Raw genomic sequence first — 16,489 nt, forward strand, 5'->3', positions numbered from 1 at the left:
TTTGAACCATAAATATATATATATAAAGACTAGAATTATTATTTTAAAAAAAACACTAACAGTGATACAAAGAAAAATAACAGTAGTTTTTACCTAATCAAATTATCGAATAATAAGTTGGGAACAATTAAATTTGGACTTTTCTCAATTGTAAAAAAAAATGTTAAAACGATATCGTTTACTATATAATTTTATGTATATATGATAAAACTCTAAAAACCAGAGCTACTGAAAGCTTTATAATTGATTTTACTTGTCACCATAATCAAATTGCTCTTCTTCTCCCACAAAATTCTATGTGGTATAGAAAACCATGATTTTCTTTTTTTTTTCCCGAAATCATTGCGTAACTATAAACCTGCATAAACCAGAAAAAGCAAGGTTTTCCGTTACCGTTTTATGACATACATAGATATATACAGACGCTTGTATGTATGTATGTATGTAAACATGCTTATATATAGACATATATAGATATATATGCACACACATTGCTTTGAAAGCGAAGTTTACCTGGACCCATAACGCACTCGCATATATATATACATGTGTACCTATCTATATATGTACATATATATATAAACCTACACAAACAAGAGACAGAGAGAAAGCTATTTGTTTTCATATTTTTCTTATTTACGACTTAAATATGATATGTGATCTAACCAAAGTACAAGCAAAGAGCTTCCAGGGAGACAGATGCACATATGCACGCACACACACACGTAGATATGCATCTGCTGAGCAAAAATAATGTATATATACATCCATGGCTTTGAAAGCTAAGTTTACCAGGATGCATGCATATATATATATGTACACACACATGTATGAGCTTCCAAGGACAATGCTCACCTAATTATAGGTCTATGGGGATCTTCAGACCATCACGTGCAAGTTGGACATGGATTCCTTCCCTGCATACAGTTAAGAAGAATAATGTCATATATCGGGGGCTTTTTCTTTTGTTCTAACTAAATCTTATGAGAAATTCCAGTAAATTTGTATAACATAAGATTTTGTAAATTACTAATTTACCTCTCAGACCATTCCATGAGAACCTCATTGTCTTTGTGTTGATCAAAATCATGAGTCATTCCAATTAATAGAGCTCGTTTAGGACATATCCGCTTTAGAGCGTCAAGAGTCTGGAAAACATAAAAGAGACGGGATATTGATCAGCTTGTGTTGGCCATAAAGCATTACTGGAAAATTTTTATATGAAGATCAATTGTTGGAAAAATTTAGAACAAACCTGAGGTAAGCATAAGTGAACGTTATGGGATCCTTTCTGCCATGCAGAAAACATAAAACATTAGTTCAAAGAAGATATATACAATTAAAAATACAATAAATAATAAAACAGAAGAGTAATTTTACTACTGCAGTATACATTCATCAAAAAAAATTTTACTAAGATATCCGTGATAATCAGACAAAGGAAAGATCTCAAAATTTTCATAACCATTTAATTAATTTCTATATTCATTATATCTCTATAATAGTAGTTTTTAAGTTTCTGAAAATCGAGTTAATACTGATAACTTTTTCAAGACTTACAATTAAATAAGCCACCATTTGTAACCCAAAAGCAAATCCACACATGGCCTTTCAACTATGTTAAACAATAACCTATAGTACAACACAGTGATGTAACATGAAAGAACATAATATGCACAGCAGCACATACATAGATGCAGATAGGTTATGAAAGAATCAGCATGGATTAAAATTGTCTTTTTGAATTTTTCTAATTCCTAGACAATTCACTAACAAGAAAAAATGAAGAGAAGTATTCAACAACTGTGAAAAAGAAAGAAGCAAGGGAGTAACACACCTTGTACAAACAATCCAATATCAGAAGATCCAATTGCCCCCTGCCGCTTTTGGAAATAACTGTGAACATAATATTCTGATCAAACACAATTCATGACATAACATATTTTACCATGAAAACAAAAATCACAAACAAACAAATCATAAAAGTGAGAAAACATGTGCTTTCTTTTCACCAAGTTGCACTCAATATCAAGAGATCAGAGTAAATGCGTAATGAGATGTTCCCAAACAACTATCTTATCTTTTGAAATTTTAGTCAAGTCATAAAGAGGTTTCCTGTTTGTGAACCGTGCAGAGAAGCACTTTCATTAAGGTTGACAACAACACTATGTTTCAAGTGACAAAAAAAAAAGGGTTTGAGTAAAATATTAAAACAAATGCTTGAAGGGCTCTTCAATTGTTAAGTCATAAGGAAAATCCAATAAACATATATTCCTACAACTTTAACATTGACAAGCTACTAAAAGTAACATGTAGAAAATAGAAGTGCCCCCACCACATTTAACATCACAAGAAGGAGAAAAAATGCATAAAAGGTGTAAATGCATGTGCGCCAACAAGAAAAGGAGCAAAAGCAACACCTACCATACTCTGTGTTTGAAGGAAAACGTGAGACATCAGAAATGTAAGCCACTTTAGACTTTTCACCAAAAAGAAAACCTAAACAAATATAATCTTCTCCATGCATCACCTGCATCAAAAGTATGATTAAACACTTAGGCATAAACGATTAGGTGGAAACTAGATACCATCTTAAGAAAGCATACTAACTGGCAAAGGAATGAATTTTAGTCCTGAAGCAACAAATGGCTTGTCATAGTCTTCCTCAATTACCCTCCAGTCAAGTTGTGCCACCCGCCTTACTTCTTGGCCTTCTCTAAGTTTCTTCTGAACCAAATATGGAAATCTTGAAGCAACGCTGTTTAGGGGACATACAAAGTAAACATCATCCAACATTGCTATAGACATCATAAACCCAAAACAGATCCTTTTTGCTATTGATAGCTTGCTTGGGAAATAAGCTTCAATTTTGTATAGCCTACTTAAAAGCATGTTAAATCAGTAGCCTCTCACATTATAAAAAACATGTGAAACAACAGATGTCTTGATAATGAATCAGCATAACAAGCAATTTGTAGGCTATGATCAATGACCCCATGAATAATAAAAAACCCATATTATACCTATCCATCGCGTATTGAGTTAGGTAAATTGCAGTGGGATCGATATCATTCGTAGGACTATGTGGTTGCACAACACGTATATCATCCAGACCAAGAACTGCATCAGCATGTTCATGAGTCAAAACAATCTGCAGTTCATGAGTCAAAAAAACGGCACAAAGCCATCATATACATCAACAAACTCGCTATAAATCCTATAAAAAAAACATTAGAAAAAATAAAATCAAACGTAAATACTAACTGTTATCCCAAGTTACTACAAAAAAAAAATAAACATAAAACAAGGGGAATTCAACTCACGGAATCGATTCGAGGAATCTTGTGGAAAGTAAACCATCGCAAAACTTGCTCCTTGAATGTCTTCCCAACATCAATTATAATATAATTATGCATACCATTGGTCGAACAATAATCTATAAGCAAAGATGTATTACACCTGAAACAAATAAAATAAAATAAAGCTAAAATCTTTTAAGAAACTAACCCGAAAAATATCAAATTATGCACAAAAAAAGCTCGGAAAAAGTTCAAATCTACGATAAACATAGAGAGAGAGAGAGAGAAATTGTATGGACAATTAAATTTAAGCAAAAAAAAAGGCGAAAAAAAGGGAACCTGTAATTAGGGTTATGTTCGGGAGGGATAGAGAGGGATTGAGAACAAACGTGACAAGGAGGATCGGAGGGCTGGATCAAGCACATTGCGTTCGGAACGGCACTGGAGCAACCTGTTCCGAGGAAAATCAACGCCGATCCATCGCCGACTCGGCTGCGATCATCGCCGGCCACATTATTCCCGTTTTGGAGCGGCTTTTGGTTCTCCATTATTTATTTTTATTTTTATTGGTTTTTCTTTTGAAATATTTTCAATGCTTCAATAGAGAAAAGATGGAAATTTCTTTTTGGCGTAAAGGGGAGGAAGAGGGAATTTTGCGAAAGGTGAAGGGTATTTATAGGGAAGATATCGCCCGCGAATTGTTAACGGCTCTGGTCCTTGTATTACCGCCACGTGGCGGAAAGTTCAAAATTACCGACAGATGTGATGTTTCTATTTTTAAATTAATAAACGAAAATATTTTTTTTAAAGGTTCCATTATCTTCTGACAAAATCAAATATTTTATAAAATTCAATTTCCTTTTTTTAAAAAAATTTAATTACATCCTTTTATTGAAATTCAAACGTAAAAATTAGATAAAAAAATAATATTTAAAAAGAAGATGATAGAACTCAACTCCAGAAAGGATTGAATATAAATGAAAATATTGAAATTCAAAATTGAAATATTAATGTGACATTAAATTATTAAAAAAAATACAAATGACGTTGCGTCACCGTTTCATATAATCTTTTTCCCAACTCAAAAACTTAGAAGAGAATTAGATTTTTTTTAAATATTGATAAAATATTTGTTTTATTAACAAAACTATTTATTGGTATTTTGTTAAAATATGTTTTAAGTCTATGTACTCTTTATAAATTTGAAATTTAATTTTTATATTTTTTAAAATTCATCTGTCAAATTCACTAGTGTAACATTTAGCAATTAAAAAGATACTCACTTCATGATCGTGTAACAAAAATTTTAAATATACGAAGACTATCAAGATTTAGAGCACATTTTAACTTTTCTTTTGTTACAAAATTTTATTGAATTTCATAGATACAAATCGTGAACTAGTTTCTATACCCGTGCGATAGAAAGGTTTTAATGTAATTTAATATTATTTGAGAAATAAATCTGATGATAAAAATATATAAAATGTATTGGATGGGAAACAATAGTAGAAGGTTAAATATATAAATGTAATTGTAATGATCACATAGGAAGTTAATAACCAACCAATTCTAAGTATTTCCTATTTCATTTGTCTTTATTCTTAGTGCATTTTTTTTTTGGCAAATGTGGCTAGAGTCTTCTTTGTCAATATATGTGGCAAGTTAAAAAAATATTTGGACAGTAAGTCTGTTACCAACAAGTTAGGAGGTCACCTGCGAATTTATCATTTTAGGATGACCATTCAGACTTCAAATGACTTAATCTTCATCTGAAGCATAAAAATGTTGGTCACCAATATCATATGGGTTCAATTGTTTTATCTCATCAAGTTAAAATGAATGACAGGGTCTGTTTGCCCCAGATATCCTTGTCTAGTCGAAGATATCTCCTCATGCACTTCGTAATGATAGTTAGATGGCAAATCCAACATGTTAACACCATCTTACATGAGAACTCTATGAGAACCCTGTCTATAAATACCTTCAAAAACAATGAAGAGGGATTGACCTTTCAAGAATACTAAGGTTTTGTTCAGGAATGCTACTAGAAGTGCAAAAGCACTTTTAGATAACTGAAGCAATCCCAAACAGAGTGCTTTTTCAACTAAAAGCACTCTCAAGAAGTGCTAATTGATCCAAATGGAGAAGTTGGTATCAAATGCAGTGCTTGTTGGCTTTGGTTGTTTGGGGGTGAAAAATATAATTTTACCCTTATTAATTTACTCTTATCTACTCAAATGCAAAGTGAAGCAATGCAAGCCTTTATTCAAGCATAGCTTTGGGGTGTATCTGCAAAATATCAACCATTGTTAAGCCATTTTTTAAACCTCTGTTTTAATAAAAAAAAATTGCAGAGCAAGTTGCTAAAGGTATGAGATTGAAAATTTTGGTAAATTTTGAAAATTTTGATACAAAGGATGATTTTTTTTTTTTTAGAAAAAGATAAATCATTTAAAATATCTTACTCGGAGAAATTCTAGGGTGAGCTCTAAGCTCGCACCAAAATTTTCAAGCTCCAAACTTACATCAAAATTCCCAAGTTCATACCAAAATATCTAATACCGAACTTCTAGAATGCATGCAATTTCGATTTTTTTTTTGTTCTTATCTATGACTCTTTGATGCAATTTAAGATCCAAGACTCAAATTTTCACACCAACTAGATGGTAAATTATTTCATTCATTTATTTATTTATAAAAAATATAAGTTCTTTAATTGAATAATTAACATCTTACGACATGTAAGAAAATATTTTATTATTGATTCCGGATATCCCCAAATGAAAGGGTTCCCTGGACCGTATTGAAGAGAGCAGTATTATTTACCTAATTTTCATAGAGATAGACCTATATATGGTAAAGAAAAAATATTTAATCATGCACATTCATCGTTACTTGATTTTCATTACTTGAAGGAGAAAATAGTTGAAACAAAAGTATCATTGATATAACTATAGATATCCTCATCTATTTTACGATTGAGCCTAGTACTATTTAGACTCAAAGTGCTATTTAAATAAAGCCTTCCAAACAATGTCGACTTCGAAATTCGAACTTGGTCTAAATACCTAAGGAAAAAGTCCAATTTCACTTCTTCCAACCACTTATTGGTAAAGTTGTCTTATTATAATAATAAGACATAACACTTGAAATATCGGATATTTTTTCGAATAAAATACTATTATTAATAGTGACCAAGAACAAAAAGAATATAAAGACATGACATATAATACAAATAATAAATATATTACTACAAACTAATGCATAAATGTTATGTCTGCATAACAATCTCAAAAACAAAAAGAGACAAACTGACAATAACTGTAATACTTAAATAAATAAAAAAAGGTGCATAAAGCATTAAGTTTGCAAGTTGCAACTACTCATTCAATGCATCTCCAACATTAAAGGGAAACATATAAAAAGATTATGGTGGAGGAGCCCAGTGTCTTAAGACAATTCCAAGGCTTATTCCAACTTGCTTGTTTTTGCTTTTATCAAATCAATTTGGATATTTATGAAAAAGGGTATCTTATGTTGGAACCTTTTAATATCTTTATTTTCAGAAATTTAATTCTATTTTTTAGATTTCTAAATTTAAGTCCAACTAGTAATACTATTAAATTTTTTGTATGACATTTTAAAGTAATAATAATAATTCACTTAGTAGCAATGTAATTAAAAAAATGGCGTTGTAATTAACTTGAATTTAATAAAAAAATTAAAAATTTTAACAGTTGTACCTGAATTTTGAAATATGAAAAGTAGTAGGACTAAATTCCAAATTTTCAAAAAATACATTGACTTATGACATATTTTAACCTTACTTAAAACTTTAATATCACGAGTCAATCAGACATCAATCAGTTAGTAAACTATTAGAAAAGCTAACAATTATAAGAGATCTTTGTTGGCACCTCAAGGTCTAGACTAGCAAGTGTTGGATGCAATGATAATGCATATTGCACTCTAATCGAAACTTTTATCTAAATCCGTATTGAACCGAACTTGACCAAAGTCCTAATCAAACTAATGACATCTATCAAACTCGATTTTTGGATAAGTCTACTTATGTATATAGTATACTTGACAACCATGCCAACATCGTTAAAAATTTAATGTTTTTATGAACATTTTCGTTAAGAGAAAGCTACTTGACAATTTTTGAAAAATTAATAACTAAATTTAGTTTAAAACAAAACTAATAAGGATCAAATTGATAAAAGATAAAAATATTAAGGGTTAAATTTATTATTATTTTATATGTAGGTATGTGAGATATTTTAGATGATGTCTTGGAAATTAGTATTGAGAAATAACCAAAGGTGGGAACATAAATGAAATGACGGTGTTGGATCCAGAAAGGACTAAACTGCACTCTTTTGTCTTCTTTTTCCTCGAACTTTTTCAAGACAAAGCAATCCCATCATATAATGTCGTAAATTGGAGACTTGGATCATTTAAAACGGGGGATTTCTACAATGATTCAAACCATGTCACCCCCAACATTATTTAAATTGGAGCGGACCGACCAATAAAATTAAAAATTGATTGTTGAAGAAGAACATTAAATTAGTTAATTCGAGAAGAGGCATGGATAAATTAAATCGAGGGTTGAATTGATTTTTTTATTATTTTTATAAATTTTCTAATAATTTATTAAACTGGTGAAGAGATGGCTATTAGTCCGGCATTAAAAACTTTGGATTGAATCATGTCAATTTAGATTTTAAAAAATTTTTGAGTAATTTTGTGCGAGTCAATTTCAAATATAAGTCATTTCGGGTTTACATTATTTGGGTTTGATCAAGTTTAAGTTTTTTGGATCAGTTACTATGGGTTTGAATCTTTTCGAGTTTTGATCACTTTAAATCATTTGTTCATATCGTTCCGTTATAATTAAATCAAACTAAATCAAATTTTTAAATTCGACTTAAATTTTACTCACTTAGGTACAAAAAGATCAATCTGATCCCCTTGATTCATATAAAGTTCCGTTCAATAAGGTCCATTGTCTATGTTTTTTATTTTGAAGTTTTTGGTTTTTTTTAATTAAAATATCTTGATTTAAACTAAGAAAAAAAATAAAGATATTATTTTTATCTTAAAAAATAGAGATATTATTTTTCATAACCTCTTCCAATTTTTAAGTCGAAAGAAAAATACGTTTAAACGTGATCGAATTCAAATCCTCCTGATCGTTGTAATAACAATTATTTGGAATTTACATTTTAAGTTCGAACTATTAATAAATTTACATATTGTTTATTCAATTTCAAAAAAATTAAGTCACTGAACTATTAAAATCGTTGATGTATGACCTTCTCTATTAAGCTCCCATTCTTCTTCTCTTCTATAATTTATTTTTTTCCTATGAAACAACTTTCTTCTATGATCTCCAACACTAAAGGTCAGGTCGACTTAGACCTGACATATGTTGTTAAATAAAAGCGTTCGAATAGGTCAGAAATTTAAATGAAAACTTTCGAACAGTTTAATGATCATTTTGTAACTTTACGTAAACTTACTAATAATTTAATGACATTACAGGGTTTGCTAGCTTATAATATTTGAACTTTCATTTTTCTTAAAATATTTTTACGAACTTTCAACGTAGGTATTATAAGTTTTTCAATCCCCCCCCCACCACATTTTGACATTGGCCAATATGTTTTGGACTATATTGAATATATTGAAAAGTAACCAATGAATAATTGTTGGTTAGTAAATTGGATTATTCAAAAATATTAAGAAATATTCATATTTGGATTATTATATCTAAAATTTTTCTAAAAAGCCCTCATTGATTAACACTTTTTACCAACTAATTTTTGTTTTCAAATATCGACGAAGACGAGGACGAAAACGATTTTTTAAAAGTTTTATGGTTTTTGAGGCAAAAAACTTCACGATACAGCATGTCTTGTCTGCTCTTTTTGAGAATTTTGTCATCTTTATTTAAATTGGATTATTCAAAATTTTAATAATTTTTTAGTTAATTGCACCATACATCCCTAAATTATAACCTGCATTCTAAACTAGTCTCTAAACTTTAAAACATTCTAACTACATCTCCAAATTATCGAGGTTATGTCAATAAGGTCATTCCATTACTAAAAGTTGCACGTTGTAAAGATCTTGGTTTTAAAGTTTTCGAAACTTTTACAAAAGCTTTATCACTCATTCTTTCTTCTTCTTTTTTCGATTTTACTTTATTTTTAGTTTTTATTTTTAAAAGTTATTGCAGTAACGTTCACTTTTCTTTCAAAATTTTCATTTTAAACTATGTTATATAAAATTTTACATCTCATTTAAGGGTTAAATTAATTAATTTAGTAACAAAAGGATCGTAATTATGTAATTAGAATGTTTCAAAGTTTGGGAACCAATTTAAAATAAAGGTTGTAATTTAAGGATGTGGGGTGCAATTCATGAAAGTTTTATGTTCTTTTTTGTCCCACAAATAATTTTTGCGAGGAAATTGTGGTCTGTCATGCACTTTCCTTGCTAGCTACCATTCCAAATGAGTTAGACATGATATAATTAACAAAAAAAAAATTATGATATATATAAATATAAGAAAAAAAAATTAAAATTTACATAATATAAATTATTAATTTATCAAAAATTAGATAAATATAAAATAATTAAACTTAAATGTCGATTAAGTCTTAGTTCGATTGGCATGGGTATTGTTGTCAATACAGAATGACGTATATTTAAGTACACTGAAGTGTATTATACTCCTATTTATGAGTTAAGAAGGACTATATGTAGTTCTAAGTATTATATAAAAAATAACTAATATAATCAGAACGTATAATAAATTTGCTTAAAAATAATAATAATTAAACATAAATATAAATATATATATATTTGTCTAAATATCTTTGGCATATTGGGAGTCTAAAAACAACTAACATGTGACACTTTTCCAGAATAATAAAAGCAGATTCTTTTTCTTGAAAAGTGAAAAGATAATAAGGATTAAATACATTTCAAAATTAGTATTTTAGATATTTTAGGTTTAAATTGATAAAATATTTAAAATTATATGTAGGAAATCAATTGAATATTAGTTCGATTGGCATGAGTATTATTGTTAATACAGGGGATATAAGTTTGAGTGTGTTAAAACGCATTATTCTCTTATTTATGAGTTGAGGAGGGCTACAGGTATTGTATTGCTAGACTTTCAAAATTTTAGTCCTAACCAAATAGTAGCTATTGACTTTATTAATTTAAGTTATGTTATTTTCAAAATTTGATGCGACAAGTATATTATCGCTGATATAATATCGTTTGCATTAAGATTGAAGTTTTGAAATTCAAAAAATATAGTGACTAAGAATGATTCAAGTGGAGAAAATGGACAAAATCTAACTTTACGCATAATACAAAACTAATAGGAGAATTTAAACAAACAGATTTAATTGTTACCGTTTAGTCAATACTAAATCAAAATTCAAAAAAGGACAAAAACTGAAATGACCCAATTCAAGAAGTGCATGGACTAAAATTGATTAAATTAAAATACATATATTAAATCGATAACTTACATAAAGGGGTAAACTACACCCAATCTCACTAAATTATTTATATTTTGGTCACTCAACTTAAAAAAGTTACAAAATGGGCACTTAACTATTCAAAAGTTTTTTTATTTAAGAAAAAAAGTACGACTAGTGAGCTCCAAACAACGATTTGACGATCGATACAGTGAATCAGTACCCATTGATGAGTTGAAGAACATACCTTAAATTCAAGTTGATCTAACAATTACTGTTGGAGATCGGATAAAAAAGTTGTTTGGATTTTAGTTTGCAGATTCATGATGTTCAAAGTTGTTTCATAAAAAAAACTGAACTATAGAAGAGAAAAGAAATGAGAATTTTCAATTTGGTGCAGGCGGTGCAAATAGAAAATGCCATACAATAGCCATTTTAACAGCCTAGAGACTTAAATGAAAATTTTTGAATTGTTCAGTGATCATTTTGTAACTTTTTGAAGTTTAGTGACCAAAACGTAAACTTACTAATAGTTTAGTGACCTCAGTATAATTTTTCTTATGTAAGGTACAGGGTCTAATAGCATAATTTTACATTTTTAAATGTTAACCAAAAGGAAACAAAGACTTTTCCACGCGAGCTTGCATATGTCCGCGTTGATGGTGCATGACGTGATCAATGCTCCGGTCCCATATATATATACCTCTCATCGTCTTCTTCATCCACATCATTCATAAAATCCCTTTAAAGCTTATAATTTCAATTACCCCAACAAGAAAAAGAACCCTAAATTCCCTTTTTTTTCCCCAAAAATCTCTAAGTAAATCTTTCCTCTTCGCAAAAAACCCAGAACTCGAAGCCATAGAATTTGATTAATTTTACGAGTTAAATGGAAGAGTATTGGCGAATGTGCGTTGGAGTCTCAATAACCCAAAATTTCCCACATCGAAAACCCATGGAAAACACTGGTTTTTTTCACAAAAACGCCGCCATTTTCATGGCTGATGATCATGATTTCTCCGACGTCTTCGGTGGTCCACCGCGGAGTGTGCTTTGCAGGAAGTTCACTGATGATTTAACCCAATCGGCGTCGTTTTACGATGATGCTTTCGGGCCATTGGATTTCAGTTCGTGTTATTCGATTAAGGGTGGGAGGAGTTTGCCGGCGTTTAGGATTCCGGCCAAAGTGGAAGGGTTGTTCTCCACTGACATTTTCGGGTCAGATGATGATCTCCGGCGATCTAGCTGGGAACGAACCGAGTCGGATTCATCTTCGGTGATGAGTTGGGAGGAAATGAGCTGCCTCCGTCGACCGGACGGTGATGATATCGGACTGTCGTCGTATTTTGCGCCAAAGCTCACGTAAATCAGTCGGCTTTTAGCTTTTAAACATAAACGTCTTTTGTTAACCGTTTTCTAAAGTTTCAGCTGTTTTTTTACTGTCTTGTTGTTTGACGTTTATATCCCTGACTCGAGTCTTATTTTAAGATGAAATTAGGGGTAGGAAAGCAAATATCATAAAACACCAAAACACTGTCTTTTTGAGTATCTTACATGCTTTCTAGTTAATATATGATAAAATTATATTTTAACTCCTGTAAAATGATATAAAGTTGTGATTCAGTCCTTTTAACAATTATAAAGTTATAAGGTTATAATGGAAAAATTACATTTTGACTCTCTTAAAAAAATTATAATTTAATTTCAACCCCTCTAAAAAAATTTTAGACTTCCTTAGAGAGGTGAATTTAGATTATAGATTGCTAAAAGAGTTAAAAATACAATTGTATCATTATATAAACATAAAATTTTACAATTTCTTAAGGGATTAACGATTCATTTTAGAGGGTCAAAATTTAATTTTAAATCTAAACAAGGACAAAATATTTTTTTTTACCATTAAATTACCTTAACACTTTATTATTTTTAAAGGGCCTAAAGTGTGGTTTTTCATTTTGAGGAGGCCAATACCATTACCTGCTTCCTTCTAGTGTTGCCCACAAAAAGAACAAATTCCGGATTTTCTACTATAAGTTGAGATAAAATTATAAAATTTTGAGGTTAAAATTCAAGATAATTTAAATTTTAATGAGATCAAGACCCGTAGTTACATGAACTAAGGGTGTGTTTGATAAACTGAAAATTTAATTTATTGCTAAATTTGATAATTACTGAATTTATATTAAAAAATATTTGATAAAATAATAAACATAAGTATAAAATATAATTATATTATTTGATAAAAGTAAATATTAGTTTTTAAAAGATTATTAGTCTTTTAATTTTAATCTTATTAATATAATATTTTATATTATTTCGATTAGTTTTGGATGAAAGAAAATTGTAGTAATTTAAATATCTCATTTTTAAAAAAATAGTAATTTATTTTAATTTTTTAATAAAATAAAATTAATTTAATATTTTCTATATATTAAGTAAAAAAATTTAATTTAATTTTGTGAAGAGTGCAGGATCTATGCCATATTTTAACCACAATAAAATTCTTTAAAACGCCGTCGTTTTGAATTTGTTGAATGCTGTAATCTTACGTGATATAACTCCACGCAGATGGAACTCAGCAACAATGGTGACAAATCAAGAACCATCAAAACAACAACAACAGATGCCTCCATTTCCAAGCACTGCTTCGTTTTATAATGGAAATCTTCACTTGGAAAACGAAAACCGTATTGATAATCCGATGAAAAGCTCATCGCTTTATCGTTTCAACAAACGTACTTCTTCCCCGGAAACCATTAGCTTGGAACCCCATTCTTTTTCAAGCATCAAAATATCATTGGCCGATGATTCGGAGTTCAACTCCCCTTCGTCTCTGTCTTCATGTTTTAATCAAGAACCTGAGACCATAGCCAGAGTCCAGACTAATCCGTTCTCAGAAGATGAATACGATGATGACGAGGATGACGAAGACGGAATGAGTTCTTATGTTATTGAGATAAACTCTGATTTTAGACAAAGTGGCAGTGAAGAAGCAGTTTCAATTGATGAAGCCATTGCTTGGGCAAAAGAGAGATACAACAATACCCAAAGAGAACATGAAAATGATCAAACAATGCAATCTCCATTGGTAAACTAATCTTTTCTTTTCTATCCTTTTTTTTTTTAAATTTATTATGATTTTTCCGGGTTATGATCATCTACGAACTCTCTTAAGACACGAACAAGTAAATTCTAGTTCTTAAATCTCTGCAGGAAGAAAAACCGAGAAAACCGAAAGCCGAAGAAGAAAAAGACCAAGATGTGAAGCATTGGTCATCTGGCAATGAAAATAACATCCGAATGCTCCTTTCAACACTTCATAATGTAAGATATTATTATTATTAACCCAGCTTTTGGTTTCTGTTGAGGGGATTTTGACCTCAACAAATCCAGTATTGGGCTCGAAGTGTCTAACCTCGCCGGGTTCAAAGCGGGGGAGTGGCTTCACCCACCATGCAAATTCACAATTTGGTGGGATTTGAACCCATGTCCTTAGTATGGTAGGTAAAAACACTTCCCCTATGTGAACCCAACGAGGTTCTCGGCAGACACGGAAGACAAAACTCGGGGATAAAATCAAGTATAGACACTCCTGACTCAATACCAGGCTTGCTAAGAGGTTCATCAGCCAATCTCGACAGATGACAGATCAAAGACTTCTCCCCGAGAGGTCAAAATCCCTCGACAGTTTCCCATTATTTTTAAGGATTTCATTGATTTACAGGCTGATATAGAATGGATTATTAATTCATTTTTATCTATCTATATATGTGTATGTATATGAATTACAGATTCTATGGGAAAATAGTGGTTGGCACATTGTTAGGATCGTCCCGAATAAGCAACGAACAAGTAAAAATAGTAGAAGAAATTGAGAAGATGAACACACAAATTTAACGTGGAAAAACCCCTCAAAAGAGGATAAAAAACCACAGGCAAAGATAATTTTACTATAATGGCAAAAGAATGAAGAGTACAAAAGATGGAGATAAAAACTAAACCCCAAAAACCCGAAAAACAAAGAACCCTCAAACGTAAACACAAAATTCTCTGAATGTGTTATGAGTTCTAATCTAATGGGTGTCTCTCAATTCTAAGATTGTAAAGGAGCCTATTTATAGGCTAAATTAGTAAGTCAAATAAACTATACTAATAAATGCTAAATATATTATACTAATAAATACTAAATCTTCTAGAAAGAAAATATATTTTTGTTTAACTTGACTTGCAAGCAATCTCTTAGAATTTGGGTCACACAATTCTAACACACATGATAGATCTCACAAGCCTTGCAGAAAGCTCACAAGTGAAAAAAGCTTATCAAAAAGCAAGGCTATGTCTTCACCCAGACAAACTGCAACAAAGAGGTGCAACATTATCACAAAAATATGTAGCAGAGAAGGCCTTTTCCATCCTCCAGGTAAGAAACATCCTTATCTTTACATAATGGTTTGGTAATGTATCGGTACTACCTTAAACCCAAGGCCTTTTCCATCCACCAAGTAAACTTCTATCGAAGATCTTTAGCTTTCGTAATGGCTATAAGCCGACTAGCATGACACCAAACTACTTTAGTTTCTTCTGCAACAAGTAAAAGGTTTGCGGTAATACAAACAGGGCAAGATTCACACCGAGTATAACTTATACACTGCCCTAATAACTTCTCCGCCTTATAATTAACTTTTGAGGTTTTACGGTTTTAATTTCTGTTTAACTCGATATTAAACTAGGTTCTGTAAATCATAAACCCTAGATTCTCTCGTCTTCAAGTTGTCTTTAAGGTCGGGTTAGAGTTTGCACCAATATGTAGCAGAGAAGGCCTTTTCCATCGTCCAAGTAAACTTTTATCGAACATCCTTATCTTCTATAATGGTTGGTACCGTATCGGTTTTAAAGTAAAAACAGTACAGGAACCATCATGTTATATGCCCACTAGCAAGATACTGAACTACTTTAGTTTCTTTTGCAACAAGAAAAAAGTTTGCAGAGATACAAATAGGGCAAGATTCGCATCGAGTATAACTTATGCACCCTATTAAATTCTCCATCTCATATAAGCTAAGTTCCTTAAATTATAAACCCTAAATTCTCTCGTCTTCGGGTTGTCTTTAAGGTCAGGTTAGAGTTTGACCTGATATTAGAGATAAGTTCCTAAACTCTAAACCCTGTACTTTCCATCTTGGGATGTTTAAGCTACAAATTACTTCACATCTTATGAACTAGCTTTGAGGTCAGGATTTGAGCTAGGTTGCTTACCAGCTCCGTTAGATATTCGATTAAAGCTCTTCGGTCTTATAAACTAATGTTCTTGAGGTTTAAAGTTGGAGTTTCATTTTTAAACTTTATACTCTAAATCAAAAGGTTTAATAAAAGACGGTGTATATGAATAGGATGCATGGAGTGCATTCATCTCCCAAGATGTCTTCTTCAACAAGTCAACAAAAATGCAAGGAATTTTGGAATCTTTTTGGGAAGCTTGGAACAAACAAGGAGTCCACGGAGTCGAAGGAATAAGGGCCGTGTTAAAAGCTTAAAAGACAAAAAAAACATGGCGATTTGCAGACAAATCTTATGTATATTGTAAGAAAAATTGCAGTTAGAATGTTGTATAAATCTTATGGATATATAAAGAATGTTGTATGTTTGTTTAATGTTTTTCAAAGTGACAAAATCAGGTTTAAG

The 16,489-nt window shown here is 30.8% G+C and overlaps 2 protein-coding genes across 4 annotated transcripts; one reads left to right on the forward strand and one right to left on the reverse strand.

Annotated features, from left to right (window-relative positions):
• Positions 1–35: 35 nt before the first annotated feature.
• Positions 36–3,946, reverse strand: LOC121230858 (putative hydrolase C777.06c). The gene is made up of 10 exons (XM_041116363.1): positions 3,639–3,946; positions 3,324–3,459; positions 3,024–3,151; positions 2,611–2,758; positions 2,425–2,530; positions 1,838–1,896; positions 1,256–1,291; positions 1,039–1,148; positions 856–917; positions 36–358 (listed from the first exon to the last, which is right to left on the reverse strand). The coding sequence occupies exons 1-9, from the start codon at positions 3,845–3,847 to the stop codon at positions 860–862; spliced, it is 990 nt and encodes a 329-aa protein (XP_040972297.1). The 5' UTR covers positions 3,848–3,946; the 3' UTR covers positions 36–358; positions 856–859.
• Positions 3,947–11,515: 7,569 nt separating this feature from the next.
• Positions 11,516–16,462, forward strand: LOC121230859 (uncharacterized). 3 transcript variants are annotated; one of them, XM_041116364.1, is made up of 5 exons: positions 11,516–12,169; positions 13,376–13,895; positions 14,021–14,131; positions 15,095–15,227; positions 16,198–16,462. In XM_041116364.1, exons 1-5 carry the CDS (start codon positions 11,697–11,699, stop codon positions 16,389–16,391), a joined length of 1,431 nt encoding a protein of 476 aa, XP_040972298.1. In that variant the 5' UTR covers positions 11,516–11,696; the 3' UTR covers positions 16,392–16,462. The 3 variants fall into 3 exon arrangements, 2 of the variants coding, with proteins under 2 accessions (XP_040972298.1, XP_040972299.1); XR_005928984.1 differs by having other exon boundaries at positions 11,517–12,169; positions 15,085–15,227; positions 16,198–16,245; XM_041116365.1 differs by lacking the exons at positions 15,095–15,227; positions 16,198–16,462 and adding an exon at positions 14,599–14,697 and having other exon boundaries at positions 11,517–12,169.
• Positions 16,463–16,489: the final 27 nt, after the last annotated feature.

Source organism: Gossypium hirsutum, chromosome A06 (assembly GCF_007990345.1).
Source record: "Gossypium hirsutum isolate 1008001.06 chromosome A06, Gossypium_hirsutum_v2.1, whole genome shotgun sequence".
Taxonomy (NCBI): domain Eukaryota; kingdom Viridiplantae; phylum Streptophyta; class Magnoliopsida; order Malvales; family Malvaceae; genus Gossypium; species Gossypium hirsutum.